Below are 20,986 nucleotides of genomic sequence, written 5' to 3' on the forward strand. Positions count from 1 at the left end.
TTTTACAGTTAGGATGAGATATCGTTTGCCTAGTTGTGGTTTGAGCAGAGAACCAAGCGTTCCAGGTCTGAAAATGACCAACGTGGCCACCACAGCAGTGTAATCCTTGCTCACGTGGCTTGTGAGCCTGTGGTGCTCTGTTGGCACCATCCATCGCAACCTATTGCTGTGGTTATGCTTTGACTTTCTTCCAGGCTGTGGCTGCTTAAATTAGCACATTTACAGCCCCAGAAGGTGGTTTGTGCCCAGCCAGATTGAGGCCACCAAGGGTAGGGACGGTCCCCATGGGCTCCTGGATGCTGTCCAGTTCCTACAACAGTCCCAGTTCTTTCAGCTGCTCCTCATAAGACTTGTGCTTTATACACTTCACTGGTTTTGTTGGTGTTCTCTGGACACAGCCCAGCAGCTCAATACCTTGTAGTGAGAGGCCCCAGACTGAACACAGGATCTGAGGTGTGGCCTCCTTGGCACCAAATACAGGGGCACAATCACTTCCTTTCTCCTGCTGGCCACACCATGTTTGATCCCAGCCAGGATGCTGTTAGTTGTCTTGGCCTCCTGGGCACACTACTTGTTACTTTCAGATTCACCCTGACTTTCTGAGCTTAAACGAGTTCCTTGTGGGTCTTTTTCTGTCTGTCATCTCTGCTTCTGGGCTATCAGGCCAGGCACCTCCCCAGGCATCTCCCAGCTCTGCTGGTGAGTCTTCATCTTCTTCACCTGCCCTCTTGTTCCCAGCACTGTCTCCAATTCAATATCATATCAGAGAATGGGCAGTCACTACTCCAGGTGCTGGCAGGGAGGACAACAGAATCAAACCTTTTCCTTCCTGCCTGGCTACTCCACCACTTTGGCAAGATGTCTTTGTCCAGGGACTGTGAAGAAACAGTTTCATCATTTGTCCCCTGCAGATACACACAGACCCTCTTCTTACTGGGACCTTCTCAGATTATGTGGAGGAGACAGGTGGAAAGCATTCCCATACAGGGCACTGTTAATTAGTTGGGTCAGCTGAGATCAATGACAATGTTTACCCTGGGACAGGTGGTGCAGCTGCCCAGGGCCATTTGGGGCACATTTCCAGTGAGCCCTCTGGTGGGCTAACAAGCAGAGAGTGAAAAAGTTTGACCCTTTGGCTCCTTAGACAGAGCAGGAAAGCAGATGATGCTTGGAAAGAGCCTTGTTAGCATAAGGGAAACATCTGAAGAGGAACATCTGCCTTGCTTTCTCCACTGGACAAACTAGGAAACAGAGCAGGTGGAAAACGTGATGAAGGAACTGCAACAAGTTCTCTGGCTACATTCAAGATAGGTGAGCCTTAATGTGTTTTTACATTGTTCATCTGTATGCCCCTGATGCTAGGATGGGTTCTATTTATCAAGTTCCTTTGACAGTCTTCTCTGGACTTTGACCATCAATTCATCTCCTTTCATCTGCTTGGAGTTGCCTCCATTCTTTAGGAGCAGTTTGCCAGAGGAATGTGTTCTGTAGAGATTTGTCACTTCTCTCTGTTGGCACACCCCCCCCTCTGAAGGTGAGCTGTAATGTGTGGTTCTGCTTTGTCACTGTATCTTTAATCTACGTGAGGCTTCTTTTTTTTGTTTGTTTGTTTGTTTTTAACAACTATATATGGGAATTATTTCTGATATATTTGTTATATTCTTACATACCTGCCTTTAGCAAAGTCCCAGCTCAGCAAACTCAGTTTCTTTCCATAGTCTGAAAAAGTTTAGTGCAATCAGTGTATTTCCTACTAAAGAAAGAAGTAACTTGCTCAATGGGGATTAGACCTAAGAATTGGACCTTTCCAGTCTGCTTCCTGGGCCCATGACAGGTACAGTTCCATCCCAGCTCTGAGGCTGCTTTATCCTCTCTCACCGCACTCTTGGATACAGTGGGGATTCTCCTCTGAAGCAGGAGGTTTGAGCTCTCTGCCTGGGGGCTTGCTGGTGCAGCTGGCAAGTCACAGAATCACAGAATAACCAGGTTGGAAGAGACCCACCGGATCATCGAGTCCAACCGTTCCCATCAATCACTAAACCATATCCCTCAGCACCTCGTCCACCCGTGCCTTAAACACCTCCAGGGAAGGTGACTCAACCCCCTCCCTGGGCAGCCTGTTCCAGTGCCCAATGACCCTTTCTGTAAAGAATTTTTTCCTAACGTCTAGCCTAAACCTCCCCTGGCGGAGCTTGAGGCCATTCCCTCTCGTCCTGTCCCCTGTCACTTGGAAGAAGAGGCCAGCACCCTCTTCTCTACAACGTCCTTTCAGGGAGTTGTAGAGAGCAATGAGGTCTCCCCTCAGCCTCCTCTTCTCCAGGCTAAACACCCCCAGCTCTCTCAGCCGCTCCTCATAAGGCCTGTTCTCCAGCCCCTTCACCAGCTTCGTTGCTCTTCTCTGGACTCGCTCCAGAGCCTCAACATCCTTCTTGTGGTGAGGGGCCCAGAACTGAACACAGTATTCGAGGAGCGGTCTCACCAGTGCTGAGTACAGAGGGAGGATAACCTCCCTGGACCTGCTGGCCACGCCGTTTCTGATACAAGCCAAGATGCCATTGGCCTTCTTGGCCACCTGGGCCACTGCTGGCTCACATTCAGTCACTGTCAACCAACACCCCCAGGTCCCTCTCCTCCAGGCAGCTTTCCAGCCAGACTTCTCCTAGTCTGTAGCACTGCTCAGGGTTGTTGTGCCCCAAGTGCAGGACCCGGCATTTGGCCTTGTTAAACCTCATCCCATTGGACTCAGCCCAGCGGTCCAGCCTGTCCAGATCCCTTTGCAGAGCTTCTCTACCCTCCAGCAGATCGACACTTCCACCCAGCTTAGTGTCATCCGCAAACTTGCTAAGGGTGCACTCGATGCCTTCATCCAGGTCATTGATGAAGACATTGAACAGGGCTGGACCCAGCACTGAGCCCTGGGGACACCACTTGTCACTGGCCTCCAGCTGGAGTTAACTCCATCTCCCACCACTCTCTGGGCCCTCCAGCCAACCAGTTTTCCACCCAGGAGAGTGTGCGCCTGTCCAGGCCAGAGGTGACAGTTTCTCAAGCAGAATGCTGGGAGAGACTGTGTCAAAGCCTTTACTGAAGTCCAGAAAGGTCCATCCACAGCCTTTCCCTCATCCAGCAGTCGAGTCGCTTTGTCATAGAAGGCGATCAGGTTAGTTTGGCAAGACCTGCCTTTTGTGAACCCGTGTGGACTGGGCCTGATCCCCCGGTTCTCTTGCATGTGCTTCATGATCGCACTCAAGATCACCTGCTCCATGACTTTCCCTGGCCCTGAGGTCAGACTGACAGGCCTGGAGTTCCCTGGATCCTCCCTGCGACCCTTCTTGTAGACGGGCACAACATCAGCCTCCAGTCCAGTGGGACTTCCCCAGTCTTCCAGGACTGTTGGAAGATGATGGAAAGGGGTTTGGCCAGCACATCCACCAGCTCCTTCAATACCCTTGGATGAATCCTATCTGGCCCCATAGACCTGTGGGTGTCTAGTCGGGCTGGCAAGGCTCTGACCACCTCCTCTTGGATCATGGGAGCCTCATTTTGCTCCTCTAGCTCCTGGGTTTGTACACAGACGGAAGGACCCTCCTTACAACTAAAGACTGAGGCAAAGAAGGCATTAAGTACCTCAGACTTTTCCTCATCCCCTGTCAGTGTTGTTCCTTCTGCGTCCAAGAGGGACTGTATGGTCTCCCTAGTCCTCCTTTTATTATTTATATATTTGTAGAAAGATTTTTTGTTATCTTTTACAGACTTGGCCAATCTGATTTCTAGCTGAGCCTTAGCCCTTCTGATTTTTTCTCTACACAATCTCACTTCCCTCCTGTAGTCCCCCCAAGAGGCCTGTCCCCTCTTCCAGAGCCCATAAACATTTCTCTTCTTCTTGATATCACTCAAGATCTCTCTGTTCAACCAAGCTGGCTTTCTCCCCTGCCGGCTTTTTTTCCAGACCACAGGGATGGCTTTCTCCTGAGCTGCTAGGATTTCCTTTTTGAAGAGCTCCCAGCCCTCATGGGCTCCCTTGCCCTTAAGGACTGTCTCCCATGGGACTTTGCCAACCAGCCTCTGAAGAGTTCAAAGTCTGCCCTCTGGAAATTTAATGCTACAGTCCTGCTAACCACCCTCTTCACTTCACCTAGAACAGAAAACCCCATCATCTCATGATCACTTTGTCCTAGGCGTCCACCTACTGCCACATCCCCCACAAAGCCTTCTCTGTTCACAACCAGCAGGTCCAGGAGGGCACCCTCCCTTGTTGGTTCATTCCCCAGCTGTGCAAGGAAGTTGTCTTCCACGCACTCCAGGAACCTCCTAGACTGCTTCCTTCCTGCTCTATTGTACTTCCAGCAGATATCAGGAAGATTGAAGCCTCCCACAAGAACGAGAGGCATTGATCTAGAGATTAACCCCAGCTGTTTATACAAGAGCTTCTTCAGCTGCTTCTCCTTGGCTGGGTGGTCTGTAACAGACTCCCATCACAAAATCTACCTTCTGGTGGGCTCCTCTGATTTTGACCCACAGGCACTCAATCTCCTCATCGCCACAATCCATCTCAATGGTGTCCAAGTCCTCCCTTACAAAGAGGGCTACCCCACCTCCTCTCCTACCCTTCCTGTCCCTCCTGAAGAGTTTGTACCCACCACAGCTGCACTCCAGTTATATGAGTCATCCCACCATGTTTCTGTGATGGCAACGACATCATAGGCCCCTTGCCCTACGACAGCTTCCAGCTCTTCCTTCTTACTCCTCCAGTTCTCCCAGTCAGATGGGTGTTCAGGCGGGCCAGTGACCCACTGTGGGTTGCAGGCTGGAAGATCTCTCGCCTGTATCTGCGCCCACGAGACACAGAGTGGCGGCTGTTTCCTCAGCACGTGAATCCCTCCCCCACACCAAATCCCTCTGAATGTGCACAGTTGCCAGCAGATCCAGGCAGGTGTTTTACATTAGCACCTAGATTTGAGGACACGCCTCGACTCCTGGGTTTAGTTCTGGGCCCCTCACTGCAAGAGGGACACTGAGGGGCTGGAGCGCGTCCAGAGAAGGGAACGGAGCTAGGAAGGGTCTGGAGAACAGGGGCTGTGGCTTGTGTTTAGCCTGGAGAAGAGGTGAGGGGAGACCGCATTGCTCTCCGCAGCTCCCAAAAAGGAGGGTGGAGCGAGGTGGATGTTGGTCTCTTCTTCCAAGTGACAGGTGATAGGGCAAGAGGAAAGGGCCTCAAGGTGTGCCAGGGCAGGTTAAGGCTAGATATCAGGAAAAATTTCTGCACTGTAAGAGTTCTTGGCACTGTCAGGGGCTGCCAAAAATATCTAGACACACCTACTCAAGCGAAACAAACTCTCCTGTGTCCCGCTAAGTGACCTAGAACCTCTCATTTATTCTCCCGTTGTCCCTCCTCACTCCTCCTCAGCCAGGCTCCACCTTGCCCTTTCCATGGCTCCCTTCCACCCTTACGAGCCATTCCCCTCCGCAACAACCCCCGTGTCAATCGTGGCCTTTGTTCAGTGGTTGGTACCATCCTCCTGGATGGATCCACCCGATCCACCCAAACCCTTTCCATGGTGATGGAGTCCAGCACCCAGCCTGCTGTGGGGTGAACGAGGCCACCTCCCAGCCTGCTGTGGAGTGAAGGACACCAGCTGCAACCCTGCAGGGGTGTGGAGGACTCCATCCCCAGCCATGCCGCCGGATAAAGGACTCCGGTTCCCAGCATGCCACCAGGCTAAAGAGGGAAATTCTTGAGACTTTGATTTAGCAGCAACTTTCAATTTATTGAGGTGGATCACAAAAGTAAATTAGCTACTATCTATTAACACTCAATCATCAGTTGGTCAACAAAGTAATTCTAAATTGTTCAGAATGATTGGCTAGAAATGAATCAAAAACTTAACTGCAGATTCAAAACTGACAAGGGTCATTGCACCAGATCTTATCCATCGTGCTGCTCAAGCGTATATTTCCTTTATGGACTTCAGGATAGCCTGCAGCAGATTAACCAACTTTTTTATCTTCCGTCGTGGAACTGGACAGGGTGTCTTGCCCGCGTGTGTTGGCTGTGAGGTCGGTGCAGCCGCCCCTGCTGGGTTCATCCCCATCTTCACCAGGATCCAGTCTCGGAAGTGCTGCGTGGAGGTGTAGATCCCCGGCCGACGGACCCTGGCACAGCCTGTTCCCCAGCTGGTCAGTCCCACCAGCCAGAAGCGGTCCGAACGGCGCTTTGTGCACATGAGAGGACCCCCGCTGTCCCCCTGCAGCAGAGGAGAGAGGATTGTGGGTGCTGGGGGGCCTCTGGCAGCATGAGGGCCGGCTCCCCCTCTCCCAGCAGCTGCCAGAGCTGTGTTCCCTCCACAGAAGGGCTCTGCTCCGCTGCAGGAGCTGGCAGAACCCGCTCTGGGAGGGGGTCGCTGGGTTTTCTCTCCTCTCTGCACGGCGTGACCCTGGCTGTGCGGCAGAGGGATGTTCCAGGATTGGCCCCTGGACCTGAGGGCGGCCAGGACCGCTGGGTGGGTTTTCGGGGCAGAGCCTGGAAGATGGGGAAGGGGAGGTGAGCCCCACGAGCAGTGGGATGGTTTGCGTGGCTGTGCCGGGGCTGCTGGTGCCGCTGGGCCCCGACTCGTCGCCTGCTCCTACCTGACAGGTGTCGATGCCGCCCTGCGGGTATCCCGCACACAGGTTGTGGGGGTGGATGGCCCCGCGGTACCACCCGCTGCTGTTGCAAACGCGGGTGTCGATGAGGGGCACCTGGGCCTCCTGCAGCACGTGGGAGGTTCCGGCTGTGGGCACAGACAGAAATGAACATCCAGCGGCGCGTTGCCAGCTCTCCTCCTGCCCTGCCTGGGGTCGGCTTTGCCTCCGGAGAGGATTGTGCCGGTGTATCCCTCCCGTCTCGCCCTGGGGAATGGGGCAGGACCACCCCTCCAGGGGCAGACGCTGCCTCTCGCCCCTGCTGCCGGGACGCCCAACCCACCGCCCCAGGGTGCCAAGGGGGCGCTGGGGACACGAGCACTTTTGAGGAACTCACATGCCTCGTCGGTGGCGCCCCAGCCGCTGACGTAGCAGGGCGCGAGCTGCGACACTCGGATCGAGGCGTCAGGCAGGCAGGCGAGCTGCACGTGGGAGCTGCACCGGACGGGCTGGTCCAGCTCCAGCAGGGCAATGTCGTTCCTCTGCGAGGTCTCGTTGTATTGTTCATGAACAACGAGCCGCTTTATGCTCCGTACTTGAGCCTCGGGGCCCAGTTGGGTCAGATCGGTGGCACCGGCCACCACACGCCACATCTCGGTGCTCCTGGAAGGCAAATGGAGAGCGGGGTGGGAGGGGGCACAGCCAAGCGCTGCAGCAGCCCAGCACTTCCCCGCTTTCTCCTTTCCAGGGGGGAGAGGAAAGCAGCGCTACGGAGCGACGAACACGGGGCTGGAGGCTGCCAGCGTTGCAGGGGAGTCCCTGTTCTCAGCCACTCCTTACGTGGTCCCGGTGAAGCAGTGGGCGGCCGTGAGGACCCACTGTGTGCCGATGAGGCTCCCTCCGCAGACGTGCCCCGTGCCGGCTTGCCAGGGGCTCTGGATGCTGACGATCCAGGGCCAGGCGCCCGGCTGGGCATCTCTGCCCCCGACGACACGCGACGTGCCAGCATCGTAATCCATGGGCCGGTGTCCGCAGGTCCTGTGGAAACCAGAGGCTCGTGAGTGCCCTGCCGGGTGCCTGGCCACCGCTGGGGCTGAAGCTCGGCCGCCTTCCCTCGCGATGCGGCCAGGGAACGCCGTGGGGCGGGCGGGCATCCCCCCCGCCTCAGCTTCAGCCCCGCAGAGGAGCTGTGCCAGCCCTGGGGAGCCGTGTTGTGGCCACGAGGGACCAGCGGGCGCCCTGCAGGGATCCCCGCAGCCCGGGACACTCACTCGCAGGTGTCCCCCGTGCCCTGCACGGGCCGGCACAGGGCCAGCAGCACGAGGACGAGGAGGACGCTCATGCTTCCAGCAAGACGTGGCACAGCGACAGGCGAGGGCTTCTTGCCACCAGGCAGCAGCCAACAGATGCCCGCGGCGCTGGCGCTGCCGGCGATGCCCTTGGCCTCGGGATGAAGTCACAAAGACGTGGGCTGCGGGCGCCCGGCACGGTGAGCTCGGGGCAGGGGGGCAACTCGGGACGTTCCAAGCAGAAGGGGAGGCAGGAGCTGGGGTCGGACGCCCCTGACAGACCCACCGAATGGCGGGTGACGGGGGGCAGCCGCCTCACAGGTGGCAGCGAGCAGGGAAATGCCACACACGGCGGCACGGCCTCTCTGGGAAGGGCGCTGCCACCCTGCTCCTGCAGCCGGGCCCCACCACGTCCTTCCCCCGGAGCATCCAGGACAGGGCTCCTACAGCTTCTCCGCTTAACACATTGCTGGTTTCAAAACGGAGTTTTTGCAATGTGTGTTTTCAGTCTTACACTGCAATAAATCACAGCAATAAATGATGCGATGACTGAGTTCCTTTTCAGATCTAACTTTTCTTTAAAGATTGTGAGACACTGGGCTTGTGAGAATTAATTGAGAAGTTCATTGAGACCTCATTGCTCTCTACAACTCCCTGAAAGGAGATTGTGGAGAGGAGGGAGCTGGCCTCTTCTCCCAAGTGACAGGGGACAGGACGAGAGGCAATGGCCTCAAGCTCCGCCAGGGGAGGGTCAGGCTGGACATTAGGAAAAAATTCTTCACAGAAAGGGTGATTGGTCCCTGGCAGAGGCTGCCCAGGGAGGGGGTTGAGTCACCTTCCCTGGAGGGGTTTAAGGCACGGGTGGACGAGGTGCTGAGGGACATGGTTTAGTGTTTGATAGGAATGGTTGGACTCGATGATCCGGTGGGTCTCTTCCAACCTGGTTATTCTATGATTCTATGATTCTCAGAGATTTAATACCAAGAACCACCAAGGAACAGGGGAGAATAGAGGCAGATCCAGCCTTGACTTCAATGGGCAAAGACTGGGCAAAATAAGAAGGAGCGTGTGTTGTTGGGAGGGGAAACAGAGAGGGGCCTACAGCCTGAAGGTGTTATTCCATGTCCCGGGAGAAGAGGATGCTAGTGCATAGGTTACCTGGTTGTGGAGTGCTTGTATTTCTCTTCTGTCATCTGAATATTGCTGCCGGCTCTGCTCAATAGCAGAAAGAAGCCGAGACACCTCCTTGTGCTGGGCAAGGTTGTTTTCTTCCAGGGTCCTGACCTTCACTTCTTTCTCTTTCAGAGACTGATTCAGCCTGAAAGAGAGAGCACGCACTCATTACTACATGGTATAACAGTTAATAAACTCTTAGGACTACTCCAAAAGCCACTGTCTTCAGGGAAACTCTAACTGGAGGATTAAAGGAAAAGAAAATGAAACCCATCTGCATGGAGAGTTCAGAACTCTGCTTTTTAGGAAATGCTGCCAGAGCCACTTACGTATGCAAAGATCTGAAAGAGGAAACCCATTCAACAGAACGGAGAGTCTCACAGGCTTCCATTTACCTGGCATTCTCACTCTCAAGGACCTTTAGGGAAGTCTGAAACTTCATGTTGTGATGCTCCACTTCTTCCCTTGACTCTTCTTCATCTCCAGGGACTTTAGACATGCTTGCAGCTCCCTGTTCTGACGTTCCACCTCCTCCCATTGACTCCTCTTCTCCTCCAGGATCTTCTGCAGGTGCACAGCCTCCAGCATCTTCTTTCTTGACACTTCCCGTGCCTCATTCAGATCTTGCTAAGCTTTGTGGCAAATCAGTTGCTGGGACTCTTTGGAGGTTGCAAGCTCAGATGACAACTCTTCCACCTGAAGTAAAACATAACAAAGTAGTGAAATACTACAGCTTGTCACTGTCAGTCATATCATATCCTGTGAGGAAAAGAACAGCTTTAAATTTCACCCTATTGTGGCAGTACCAGATTGACAACAGATACAGCCAACTTGTTTAAAAACTCAAGTGGGTCACCACATCTGTCTGAGGAACCACCTTAGAAAAGAAGGCTAGCAGTAACTGGCCAGCAGAAATCCATTTTGATGACTGCTGGTGATCAAGCAAAAGGACGAGCCCATTTGTCCAGGGCAGCAGCTGACCAGTAAGTCTCCTTCAGACCAGCCGAGATGGAGACCACACTATGATGGCAGTCAGAGGGATATCCCCACGAGCCTGCTCCGCAATGGAGAGGCAGGAAGGGGAGAGACCGCCTGCTTGAGGACTGGAGTACCAATCAGTATTTCAGTCACTTGTTTTTGCAGAGCATTCCTCTGCTGAACTAGGATATTCATTTCCTCTTTGATGGCCTTGATCTCGCTCTGACTTCCCTGCAGTTCTGTCTGCAGCTTTTCTGTGACGTTCTATAAACACAAGTGGAGAATGTGTTACTGGGACCTGCCAACAGCTACAACATTTTTGTCCTTCTGTCTCAACATCACATTCATTCAGCCACCTCTTTCTGCTTTTCTACCCAGCTCTGCTTCTGTTGCAACCTTTCCTTCCTGTTGCTGATCACTGGAGCTTACCATGCTCTGTGCTTTCAGGGCCTGCAGTAAAGTACAATCATAGAATCCTAGAACGCTTTGGGTATGCATGCAGCACACAATACGGTTGGCTTTCTAGGCTGTAAACACGCACTGCCGGCTCATGTTGAGCTTCTCATCCCCAAGCAACCCAAAACCCTTCCCAGCAGGGCTGTTCTCTATCTATTACCTGCCCAGCTTGCATTTGTCCTTGCCTCCTCAGTCCTACAACTCGCATTGCAATTTCTTGTTACTTCCCTTTGCTCTGTTAGCTGGCTCTCGCAGCTCACATCCCATTGCCACCTGCCTGTTCTTTCAACCTAGCCTCTAGTCAGACTTACCTGCCCGTTCTCTCGCTGCTCTTTCATCTCCTGCCTGAGCTGCTCTAGCTGCTGGGAGGCTTCTCTTAGTTCCCCTTGAGTTCAGAGTAACGTTTGTTATAAAGCATTCTTCTGCACAGAAATAAGGAGAAGATGAGTTTCAACTTTGTGTGGTATGACTCAAAGACTGATGGGCTCACATCTTCAGAAAGCACTATGCCTAAGTCAGTATCTGCCCACCTAGAGACACAGCTTCCTAGATGAGGTTGGCAGTATAAACACGGACCATTCACAATCCATCTGCGACAGACTGCCCAGGCTGCCCAGGGAGGGGGTTGAGTCCCCTTCCCTGGAGGGGTTTAAGGGACGGGTGGACGAGGTGCTGAGGGACATGGGTTAGTGTGTGATAGGAATGGTTGGACTCAATGATCCGGTGGGTCTTTTCCAACCTGGTGGTGACTCTATGATTCTGTGATACTAGAGGCAAGAGGGAGCCTAGGCTAAAGCGCAGGAGACCATGGCTAGGTGAGGGCACATCCTTGACTGTGTGCTGGAAGGGAAAATCTGGTGACAACTGAGAAGTTCAATAGAATCAGAGAATCAGAGAAACAGAGAATAGTCTGGGTTGGAAGGGACATTAAAGATCACCCAGTTCCAACCCCCCTGCCATGGGCAGGGACACCTCCCACTGGATCAGGCTGCTCAAAGCCTCATTTAACCTGGCCTTGAACACCTCCAGGGATGGGGCAGCCACAGCATCCCTGGACAACCTGCTCCAGGGCTTCCCCACCCTCATGGTGAAGAAATTCTTCCTGATGTCCAGTCTAACTCTGCCCCTCTCCAGTTTATCCCCGTTGCTCCTCGTCCTATCACTCCAAGCCCTTGGGAACAGTCCCTCCCCAGCTTTCCTAGAGCCCCTTCAAGTACTGGAAGGTCAGTACGAGGTCTCCTCGGAGCCTTCTCCTCTCCAGGCTGAACAACCCCAACTCTGTTAGCCTGTCCTCATATGGAAGATGCTCCAGCCCTCACATCATCCTTGTAGTCTCCTCTGGACCAGTCCCAAGAGCTCCATCCCCTTTTGCTCTTGAGGATTCCAGAACTAGGCACAGTCCTCCAGATGAGGACTCACAAGAGAGAAGCAGAGGAGCAAAGACCCTGGCAGTTGCAGGGAAGCACTTCAGGCAGGAGGTTACTGTAAAGAGACCAGGTGGAAGGAGATGGAGCTGAAAGGAAAAGTCTGCTTCACAAGCCTTGGAGGACACCACAGGATGGCCATGGCTCACCTTCCACCGAGCTGGCTGGCTCCCCCGAGCCTGATGCCTCACTCGCTCCTCCTCCGCCTGCCTTCTGCTCTCCTCCTCTGCTAACTTAGCCATGTTCTCAAAGCGTGATCGCAGGCTGCCGGGGCCGCTGGAAGCTCCTGTGGAGAAGACAGCTGATCAAGCCTGTGCAGTGGCTCCCTTCCACCAAGCATCCAGGAGAAACCCAGATCTCTGCCTCTCCCAGAGAAACATGCAGCTCAACCACCTTCTTCTGCCCCTCCAAGCAAGTTAATCCATATCCCACCACAGCACGTGCCACAGGGGGACCACAGGGCTCACAGCTTCCCACCAAGCCCGGGGTTGGTTATCAGTTGTCTCACCTGCCTCCACTGGTCTCGTTTTCTCATACGAGGAGGTGGGAGCTGCCATCTCCTTAAAGCCAGCAGCACTCTGCAAGGGGAAGCAAAAGAATGGTCCAGCTTGATAGGCAAGGACAGTGCTGAGATCGTAGAATCATAGAATCACCAGGTTGGAAAAGACCCACCGGATCATCGAGTCCAACCATTCCCATCAATCACTAACCCATGTCCCTCAGCACCTCATCCACCCATCCCTTAAACACCTCCATATAGTCTCTATACTGCCCAGGAGATCCCTGTGCCCATAGAAATCTGCTGCTCCTCTTCATCCAGTGGCTTTCCTCACCTGTCCCATCCCCTTGCTCCAAGCGTTGAGCAACCAACAGCTCCCTGTGGCTTTTCCACCATTCATGGAAACCCCAAGTGCTCCACGGCCCCACTAAGAAGAGTCCCAAGCTCCAGTCCTGACGTTGCCTGCAGCACTGGGCTCCCCCAGCTCACCTTTCTGAGAGTCGTGCTTCTCCGCCTGGCTCTGGCAGTCAAAACCCACGGCTGCTTTGTCCACCTTGTCCTTCTCCATGCCGTAGCGGCCACCGAAGCCCTTGGAGTAATCTGAGGTGGTGCACGGAGTGAAATGGTGCCCTGAGCATGGGGTTGGTGAGGGAAGGGGGAGAAGATGGGGAGTAGCACCGGGGAGGAGCTCCAAGGAGGAGGAAGAGCAGCAGGGACATAGGAAAAAGCCAGGAAATGGGGTTTGGAAGGGGCAGAGTGGATGGTAGGAAGCACCATCAGGACCATGCAGGATGAGAGTCTATTAGAATGGGTGCACAAAGCAAGTGTGAGTCATGGGGGCTGTGGCAGCAGGAGACAGAGGAGGCCGAGAGGGCAAGGAAGAAAAGTAACATGACAAGGGTGGTTGGGGAGACAGTGGGAACTCAGCCAGGCAAGGACGTAAAGCCAAAGCAAGAGTCATAGAATCATAGAATCACCAGGTTGGAAAGGACCCACTGGACCACTGAGTCCAACCATTCCCATCAATCACTAACCTATGTCCCTCAGCACCTCGTCCACCCGTCCCTTAAACCCCTCCAGGGAAGGGGACTCAACCCCCTCCCTGGGCAGCCCCTGCCAGGGACCAATCACCCTTTCCGGGAAAGATTTCATCCTGATGTCCAGCCTGACCCTCCCCTGGTGGAGCTTGCGGCCATTCCCTCTCGTCCTGTCCCCTGTCCCTTGGGAGAAGAGCCCAGCTCCCTCCTCTCCACAACCTCCTTTCAGGTAGTTGTAGAGAGCAATGAGGTCTCCCCTCAGCCTCCTCTTCTCCAGGCTAAACACCCCCAGGGCCCTCAGACTTGTTCTCCAGCCCCTTCCCCAGCTTTGTTGCTCTTCTCTGGACTCGCTCCAGAGCCTCAACATCCTTCGTGTGGTGAGGGGCCCAGAACTGACCCCAGGATTCCAGGAGCAGTTTAGGAGCAGGACTAAGCAAAGGGACACATCGCGGCCACCTTGTCCAACACACCTTGTCAGCTCGGTCCCGCTGGACTCCGTACGTCCCTCCAAAGCCCTTGGCTGCATCCGTCTGTGAGGAGTGTTTCCCGACCTCAGCAACGTACTCGTGGCCCACCGCGCACTGAGAAGAAAGTGTTGCAAGACAGGGTGATGTTCTGAACATCACACTAAGCAAACTAACATTTCACAGAATCACCACGTTGGAAAAGACCCACCGGATCATCGAGTCCAACCATTCCCATCAGTCACTAACCCATGTCCCTCAGCACCTCATCCACCCATCTTTTAAACTCCTCCAGGGATGGTGACTCAACCACCTCCCTGGCAGCCTCTGCCAATGCCCAAATTTCATAATATTAAATCAAACATTGGGGCAAACTTTGTGCTAATCAAAAGAACGAAGCGCCCAGGGAAGCTGATAAAGCACATCCTGAAAATGCAGGTCCTGCGCATACAATCATAGCATCATTAAACGGTCTGAGTTGGAAGGGACCTTAAAGATCATCCAGTCCCAACCCTCCTGCCGTGGGCAGGGACACCTCCCACTGCACCAGGCTGCTTAAGACCCCATCCAACCTGGCCCTGAGCACCTCCAGGGATGGAAACTCCATCACTGCTTCTCAGGGCAGCCTCTTCCAATGCTTCCCCACTCTTTCAGTAAAGAAATTTTTCCTAATATCTAATCTAAACCTCTCCTGGAGCAACCTGAGGCCATTTTCTCATGTCTTATCCCTTATTCCTTGTTACTCGCTGTTAAAGAAATTGAAGTCTTGAATGCTGAAAGGCACGGGAAGAAGCGTAATGAGGATTATTAGAAAAGACTTCATGTGAGAACAGGGAATATGAAGTACGGCTCCACCCTGGGGAGATGACAGAGATCTGGAATGGAGAATTCGAGGGGGAATTAGTCATTAGTTCTCCAAGCACAAGTAGGAAGGCACCAGATTTAATTGTTATGCAGCAGGTTCAAAACAAGCCAGAAGAAAGTCCTTCTTCACTAAGGGGAACTTTGAGTGGAAGCTGGAGAGATAAATTACACCCATGGGTTCAAATAGATCGCAGATACAGATTATGGGATGGTTAGAATGCGCGAATCTGTGAAGTCATGGAAGGTCTCCAGGACGCAATTCAGGGATGCTCCTATCCTTTGTGAGGAAAAAATCTTCCCACTAGGGCCCAAGGAAGCCTCCTATGATTGTTACCTTATCCATCCGGTCTCGCTCTGTTCCAAATTTGCCCCCGTAGCCATAGGAGGCCTTGGGACCAGTCTCCAGCTCCTTCTTCTTGATGACCTCGTGCTCCTCTGACACCTTGCTCCTCAGCTGATGGATGCTGGTGAGACACAGAGTCAGGGAAGGTCACAGTGGGATCCTGCAGAGCTAGATGGAGCATCTCTGTGCCACCAGAGCCCAGCACGGAGCAGGACACCAACCCTCCACCTGTCAGCGGGCCCACACTGGGCTCTTCTGGGCAGCACTGAGGTACGAGATAGAATCATAGAATAACTAGGTTGGAAGAGACCCACCGGATCATCGAGTCCAACCATTCCCATCAATCACTAACCCATGTCCCTCAGCACCTCATCCTGGCTGCTCAGCAGAGTGATAGAACCATAGAAGAGTTTGGGTTGGAAGGGATCTCAAAGTCATCCAGTTCCAACCCCCCTGCCATGGGCAGGGACACCTCCCACTGGATCAGGCTGCCCAAGGCTCCATCCAACCCGGCCTTGAACACCTCCAGGGATGGGGCAGCCACAACTTCCCTGGAAAACCTGCGCCAGGGCCTCCCCATCCTCATGGTGAAGAAATTCTTCCTTATATCAAGCCTAAATCTGCCCCTCTCCAGTTTATCCCCATTCCCCTTCATCCTGTCACCACAAGCCTTTGTGAACAGTCCCTCTCCAGCTTTCTTGGAGCCCCTTCAGGTACTGGAAGGTCGCTCTAAGGTCTCCTCAGAGCCTTCTCTTCTCCAGGCTGAACAAGCCCAACTCTCTCAGCCTCTCCTCGTGTGGGAGGTTCTCCAGCCCTCTGATCACCTTTTTAGCCTCCTCTGGACCTGCTCCAACAGCTCCATCTCCTTCTCATGTTGAGGATTCCAGAAGTGGATACAAGCCTCCAGCCAAGATCTCACAAGAGAGGAATAGAGGGGGACTGCGGGAGCTGAGGTGCTGCCCTGCTCTCATAGAATGGTTTGGGTTGGAAGGGACCTTAAAGATGATCTAGTTCCAACCCCCCTGTGATGGGCAGGGACACCTCTCATTGGACCAGGCTTCCCAAGGCCCCATCCAACCTGGTCTTGAGACCAACCTGGTCCCTCCCCACAGAACAAAGGCTTCCCCCTTCCCCTCAGCCCAGAGCAACGTCCCCATCTCCTACGTGGGATGCCTGGTAGAGCAGGAAGGGGACGCCTCGTCGGGCACAGCTGGCGATGAAGTCCCAGGAGAATTTGTTGTAGAGCGGCACCAGATCAGGGAAAGAGATGGGCTGCTGCACGATGCTCTGGCTCCAGAGGAGCGGGACTGGCACCACACCTTGGTCACAGGTCCCAAAGCACTTGGTGTCGGGTGGGAAGCAGGTGAGATTCTGGCAGGGGCCCTGGAGAGAACAAAGAACATTTTGTCCTTCATGGAATCATAGGATTTGGCTTTGTTGGTCTCAGTCCAGTGGTCCAGCCTATTGAAATCCCTTTGGAGCCTCCCGACCCTCAGCAGATCCACACTTCCTCCCAGCTCAGTGTCATCTCCAAACTTGCTCAGGGTGCGCTCAAAGCCTTCATCCAGGTCAGTGATAAAGACATTGAACAGGGCTGGACCCAGCACTGAGCCCTGGGGACACCACTTGTCACTGGCCTCCAGCTGGAGTTAACTCCATCTCCCACCACTCTCTGGGCCCTCCAGCCAACCAGTTTTCCACCCAGGAGCTCGTTCTCCTGCCCAGGCCAGAGGTAACAGTTTCCGAAGCAGAAGGCTGAGAGAAACTGTATCAAAGGCTTTACTGAAGTCCAGGAAGATCCATCCCCAGCCTTTCCCTCATCCCTTCAAGCTCTCTCCCCATTCCCGCTCAATGCCCACCAGCTCCTCACCTGGTCGTGGGAGTCGGGCACCCCAAGGAAGTGGTCGAAGGCCCGGTGGGTGGGAAGGAAGGAGCCGTTCTGGCCCAAGCCGAGGTGCCACTTGCCCACCATGGCCGTGGCGTAGCCCTCGGCCTTCAGCAGCTCGGCCACGGCGACCTCCGCCAGCGGCAGCCCCCGCGAGTCCGGGTTGAAGATGCCGGGGTAGATCCCAGAGCACGTCTGGAAGGGGCCGGTCAGCAGGGCTGTGCTGGGGAGAGAGGAGACGGGGCAGGCGTGAGGGGCCAGGAGGGCAGAGAAGGGCAGGACGGGGAGGAGAGAGCGGGGACGAGGGAAGGGGGGAGAGACGGGGGGACGGGGAGAGACAGGGGGACGAGGGTGGAGAGAGGGGATGGTGAAGGGAGATGGTGGGGATGAAGGCAGCCAGGAGGGCAGACGTGGGCACAAAGGGGGATGAAAGCAGAACAGGAGACGTGGGAAAGTGGGGTGGGATGAAGGTAGATGGGGGGGTCCGGGAGTGAAGCAAGAGAGGGGAGACATGAAGCTGGGGGGGCAAGAGAGGGCGAAAGAGGGTAGCAGAGGGAGTGAGGTGAGGGCAGAGGGGGAGACAGAGAGGGGCGAGATGCAAAGGGTGGGAGGCAAGAGGAGAAGGGGGACGACGGCAGGAGTGGAATGAGGATGAGGGGAGGAAACGAGGGCAAAGAGGGGGGACCAGGGCAAAGCTGGAGGAAGATGAAGCCGGGGGGGGGGGTGGGACGAGGGCAGAGAGAGAGGGGGGAACGAGGACGGGGAAGAGGGAGGAGAGGGCGGCCCGGCTCCTCGCGCCCCAGGGCCGCACCGGGAGGGGCTGCAGGCGGCGGAGCTGCTGTACCAGGCGGGGAAGCGCAGCCCGCGGGCCCCAGCCGGTCCGGGTGCCCGGAACACCCCAGGGCCCCGAAGCCCAGGCCGCCCGCCAGCAGCAGCAGCACGAAGCCGGGCCGGGCGGAGGCCGCTCCCCACAGGGCCGGAGCCCCAGAACCGAGGGGAGGAACCAGCCCCGAGGCCCCACGGCGCCGCCGCAACGAGCGCGCCCGGCACCGCCCGCCGCGGGACCCTCCGCCCCGGGCCGGAAGCGGAGACACAGGCTTCCGGCGCGGTGACCGGAAGCGCCGCGGGGCAAGCCGGGAATTGTAGTTCGCCACGGGATCCGGCAGTCCGAGTCCGCCGCGGGGCATGCCGGGAGTTGTAGTCAACACGTGAGGAGAGGGAAGGGCCTCAGGCTCCACCAGGGAGGCTGAGTGGACGAGGCGCTGAGGGACACGGGTTAGTGACTGAGGGGAACGGTCGGACTCGATGGTCCGGTGGGTCCTTTCCAACCTGGGGATTCTATGGTTCTGTGATCTGCGTCCGGGGAGGTGGGAATGAGCTGCCCCCCAGAGCAGGGTGGAAGGGGAAGAGCACAGCGATGCCGCTGCCGGGGCCAAGCCAAGCCCTGGGGGGAGAGAAGGAGAACGATCCAGTGGGAGTGTTCCTGCCCGTGGCAGGGGGTTCGGCTATGTAGCTGAATTAGCGGGGTAATCACCTGCTGCATCACCTCTTACTCACCTGAAGTAGGAGAAGACAGTCCAAAAAGAGAGATGACCAGTGTCATGGACTGTGCGGAGAGACTACAGACAGCTACAAGAGCAGAAGAACGTTTATAACAGTGGTTGCTTTTTGGTTTAACTTCTGCAGTTGCATTCTTCTGAATAAGCAGGAAAAGGGGCCATAGCCATGTAAAACTCGGTTATGACTCAGAGTGGTTATTTTCCTAAATTCTGAAGATTTCTGCCGTTGATGCTTAAGTCACATTCATTTTCAAGCTTGTCTCTATTTACGTGGTATGGTTTGGGCAATAATTTGTGTAATCTGCATCTGGAGTAAAGGCTGAGAAGACAAAGTTTACTAGTAGCAGAAAGCTGTATCACCCGTCTGAGAGAAGACAGTGAGGAGAAAATAGAGATATTTGAGAAATAAAAGCGCAGATCCAGCTAAAAAGGCATGGGAAAACTAGTCCTGATATCAGACACAGAAAGACAGCCGGTGATCTGTCCGTGACTCCTTTGGGAGGGAACAGAGGGTTTCTAGAGGATGGTACAGGGAAAACTCTAGGCAGTAGAGGTCTCTCCTAGAGAGAAGAACACTCTCAGAAGAGAAGGAAAACTTGGAATTTAGTACTGTCCATTCCTGAGTCCATTCACTGTCCCCGATGTGTTGATTCTAGCCCCCCATCCTTTCTGTAGTACCAGCTCACGTAGTTTCCTCTCGGAATACCCCGCAGGCTATTGCAGAAGGGGAGCAGCAGTCGTGGCTCTCAGAGAAGAGCTTCCTCTTGCAGCAGCTGGAATGTCTGCAGGGAACTATTGCAAAGGTGGAAGAAGAGAAGACCGAGTTGAAGGAGTTCAATGCTGAGCTGAAGAGGACGCTTAAGCAGGTAAAAGAAGCTTTTTCTGCCTCTGCAAAGCCTGACAGTGCCAGAACACAACACGTGTCCCCAGCCAGCACTTTGGAGTCACTTTGGAGGCCTCTGCTTGTTGCTTTCCCTCTTGCTCCTTGTTTGCTGGTGGGTTTTTGTGACCTTTTCTCTCTTTGACATGCAGGTGGAACACTAATGGAGGAAACTGAGGAGATACTTCAAGCATCAGTCACTGCAAATGCCTCCTCGTCGACACCCACGTCTGCAACGGCAGCGGCTGGTACCGCGGGGCCATCCACCAGCACAACCTGTGCGCAGGATATCCGCAGGGCGGCATCGACACCTGCCAGGTAGGAGCGGGAGACGACACCCAGCAGCGCAGGCAGCCCCGGCACGGCCGCCCCAACCCCGCTCCCAGACCAGGTCTCGCCGGCTCCGGCACCAGAGCGGAGCCTTTCTGCGCAGGGAACACCACTCTGGAGCTGCTGGGAGAGAGCAGGAGCCAGGCCTCACGCCCACAGAGACCCCAACGTCCCCTTCATCCTCTCTCCTTTGCTGCAGGGAGACAGCGGCGGTCCTCTCGTCTGCCGGGATCCACGGGCTGAGCTCTTCTGGCTGGTGGGAGTGACCAGCTGGGGCAGAGGCTGCGCCAGAGTCCGTCGGCCGGGGGTCTACGTCTCCACTCGGCATTTCTTCAACTGGATCCTGTTACAGACGGAGCTGCAGCCAGCAGGAACGCCTGCGCCAACCCCACTGCCAGCGCTCACCTCAGCGACCCAAAACACGTTGAGAGCTGGTGTTCTTCACGCTGCAGCATGTTGGGAGCTGGATTCCCCCAACCCACAGCGTGCTGGGAGCTGGAGTCCTTTCTTCTGTCCCTCGCGCCCCTTAGATGCTTGGAGTGGGATCGATCCATCTTCTGGGGAGCTGGGAGCTGCAGTTCCCCATCTTATGGCACGTGGGAGCTGGAGTGTTCAGCCCACGGCAAGCTGGGAGATGAGGGCGTTCACGCCACCGTACGCTGGGATCTAGACACTTTCAGCCTATGACATGCTGGGAGCTGGAGTCCTTCACCACACAGCAGGATGCCAGCTCGATTCCTTCACACTATGGGGTTTATTTTTGGTATAAGAAGTCTTTTTCCCCATGGCACGGTGGGATCTGGACAGCAGAGAATCCAGCGGGGCCATGGCGGGGTCTGACCTGAGCTTCTGCCCCCCCCATCTCGTCTCCCGTTTGCAACGCCCCACGCTGCCCCCCACCCCCCACCCGACGTGCCCGGTGCCCACAACCAGCGCCTCTGTGACATCAGCCCGGGGCCGAGGGCTCTGCAGGCAGCGGGAGCCCGGCAGGCAGTCTGTCGGCTGTTGTCCTGGTGGCAACAAGCTTTCAGTCACTGTGGTGGCACGTGTCGCTGGCACCATGCGTGTGCTCCTCGTCCTTGTCCTTCTGTCTCTGTGCCAGTCCGTGCAGGGCACAGGTGACACCTGCGAGTGAGTGGCCCCAGGCTCGGGGAGGGAGCTGGGGCGGCTCTGCTGGGGTTTGC

At 55.2% G+C, this 20,986-nt stretch overlaps 1 protein-coding gene and 1 long non-coding RNA gene across 5 annotated transcripts; one reads left to right on the plus strand and one right to left on the minus strand.

Annotated features, from left to right (window-relative positions):
* Positions 1 to 5,748: 5,748 nt before the first annotated feature.
* On the minus strand, positions 5,749 to 13,999 carry LOC138732688 (acrosin-like). Of its 4 annotated transcripts, XM_069879340.1 has the most exons (8): positions 10,829 to 10,928; positions 9,479 to 9,779; positions 9,069 to 9,228; positions 7,893 to 8,425; positions 7,462 to 7,659; positions 7,019 to 7,284; positions 6,628 to 6,770; positions 5,749 to 6,245 (listed from the first exon to the last, which is right to left on the minus strand). In XM_069879340.1, exons 4-8 carry the CDS (start codon positions 7,961 to 7,963, stop codon positions 5,943 to 5,945), a joined length of 981 nt encoding a protein of 326 aa, XP_069735441.1. In that variant the 5' UTR covers positions 7,964 to 8,425; positions 9,069 to 9,228; positions 9,479 to 9,779; positions 10,829 to 10,928; the 3' UTR covers positions 5,749 to 5,942. The 4 variants fall into 4 exon arrangements, with proteins under 4 accessions (XP_069735441.1, XP_069735443.1, XP_069735442.1 ...); XM_069879341.1 differs by lacking the exon at positions 7,893 to 8,425 and having other exon boundaries at positions 5,750 to 6,245; XM_069879343.1 differs by lacking the exons at positions 5,749 to 6,245; positions 6,628 to 6,770; positions 7,893 to 8,425; ... (1 more) ...; positions 9,479 to 9,779; positions 10,829 to 10,928 and adding exons at positions 12,091 to 12,227; positions 12,450 to 12,519; positions 12,930 to 13,280; positions 13,948 to 13,999 and having other exon boundaries at positions 7,065 to 7,284.
* A 4,233-nt stretch (positions 14,000 to 18,232) lies between these two features.
* On the plus strand, positions 18,233 to 19,788 carry LOC138732691 (uncharacterized). The gene is made up of 3 exons (XR_011339306.1): positions 18,233 to 18,308; positions 19,306 to 19,458; positions 19,625 to 19,788. It is a non-coding gene; the product is annotated as an uncharacterized lncRNA (long non-coding RNA).
* Positions 19,789 to 20,986: the final 1,198 nt, after the last annotated feature.

The sequence above is a fragment of the Phaenicophaeus curvirostris genome, chromosome 36 (assembly GCF_032191515.1).
Source record: "Phaenicophaeus curvirostris isolate KB17595 chromosome 36, BPBGC_Pcur_1.0, whole genome shotgun sequence".
NCBI classification, from domain to species: Eukaryota; Metazoa; Chordata; class Aves; order Cuculiformes; family Cuculidae; genus Phaenicophaeus; species Phaenicophaeus curvirostris.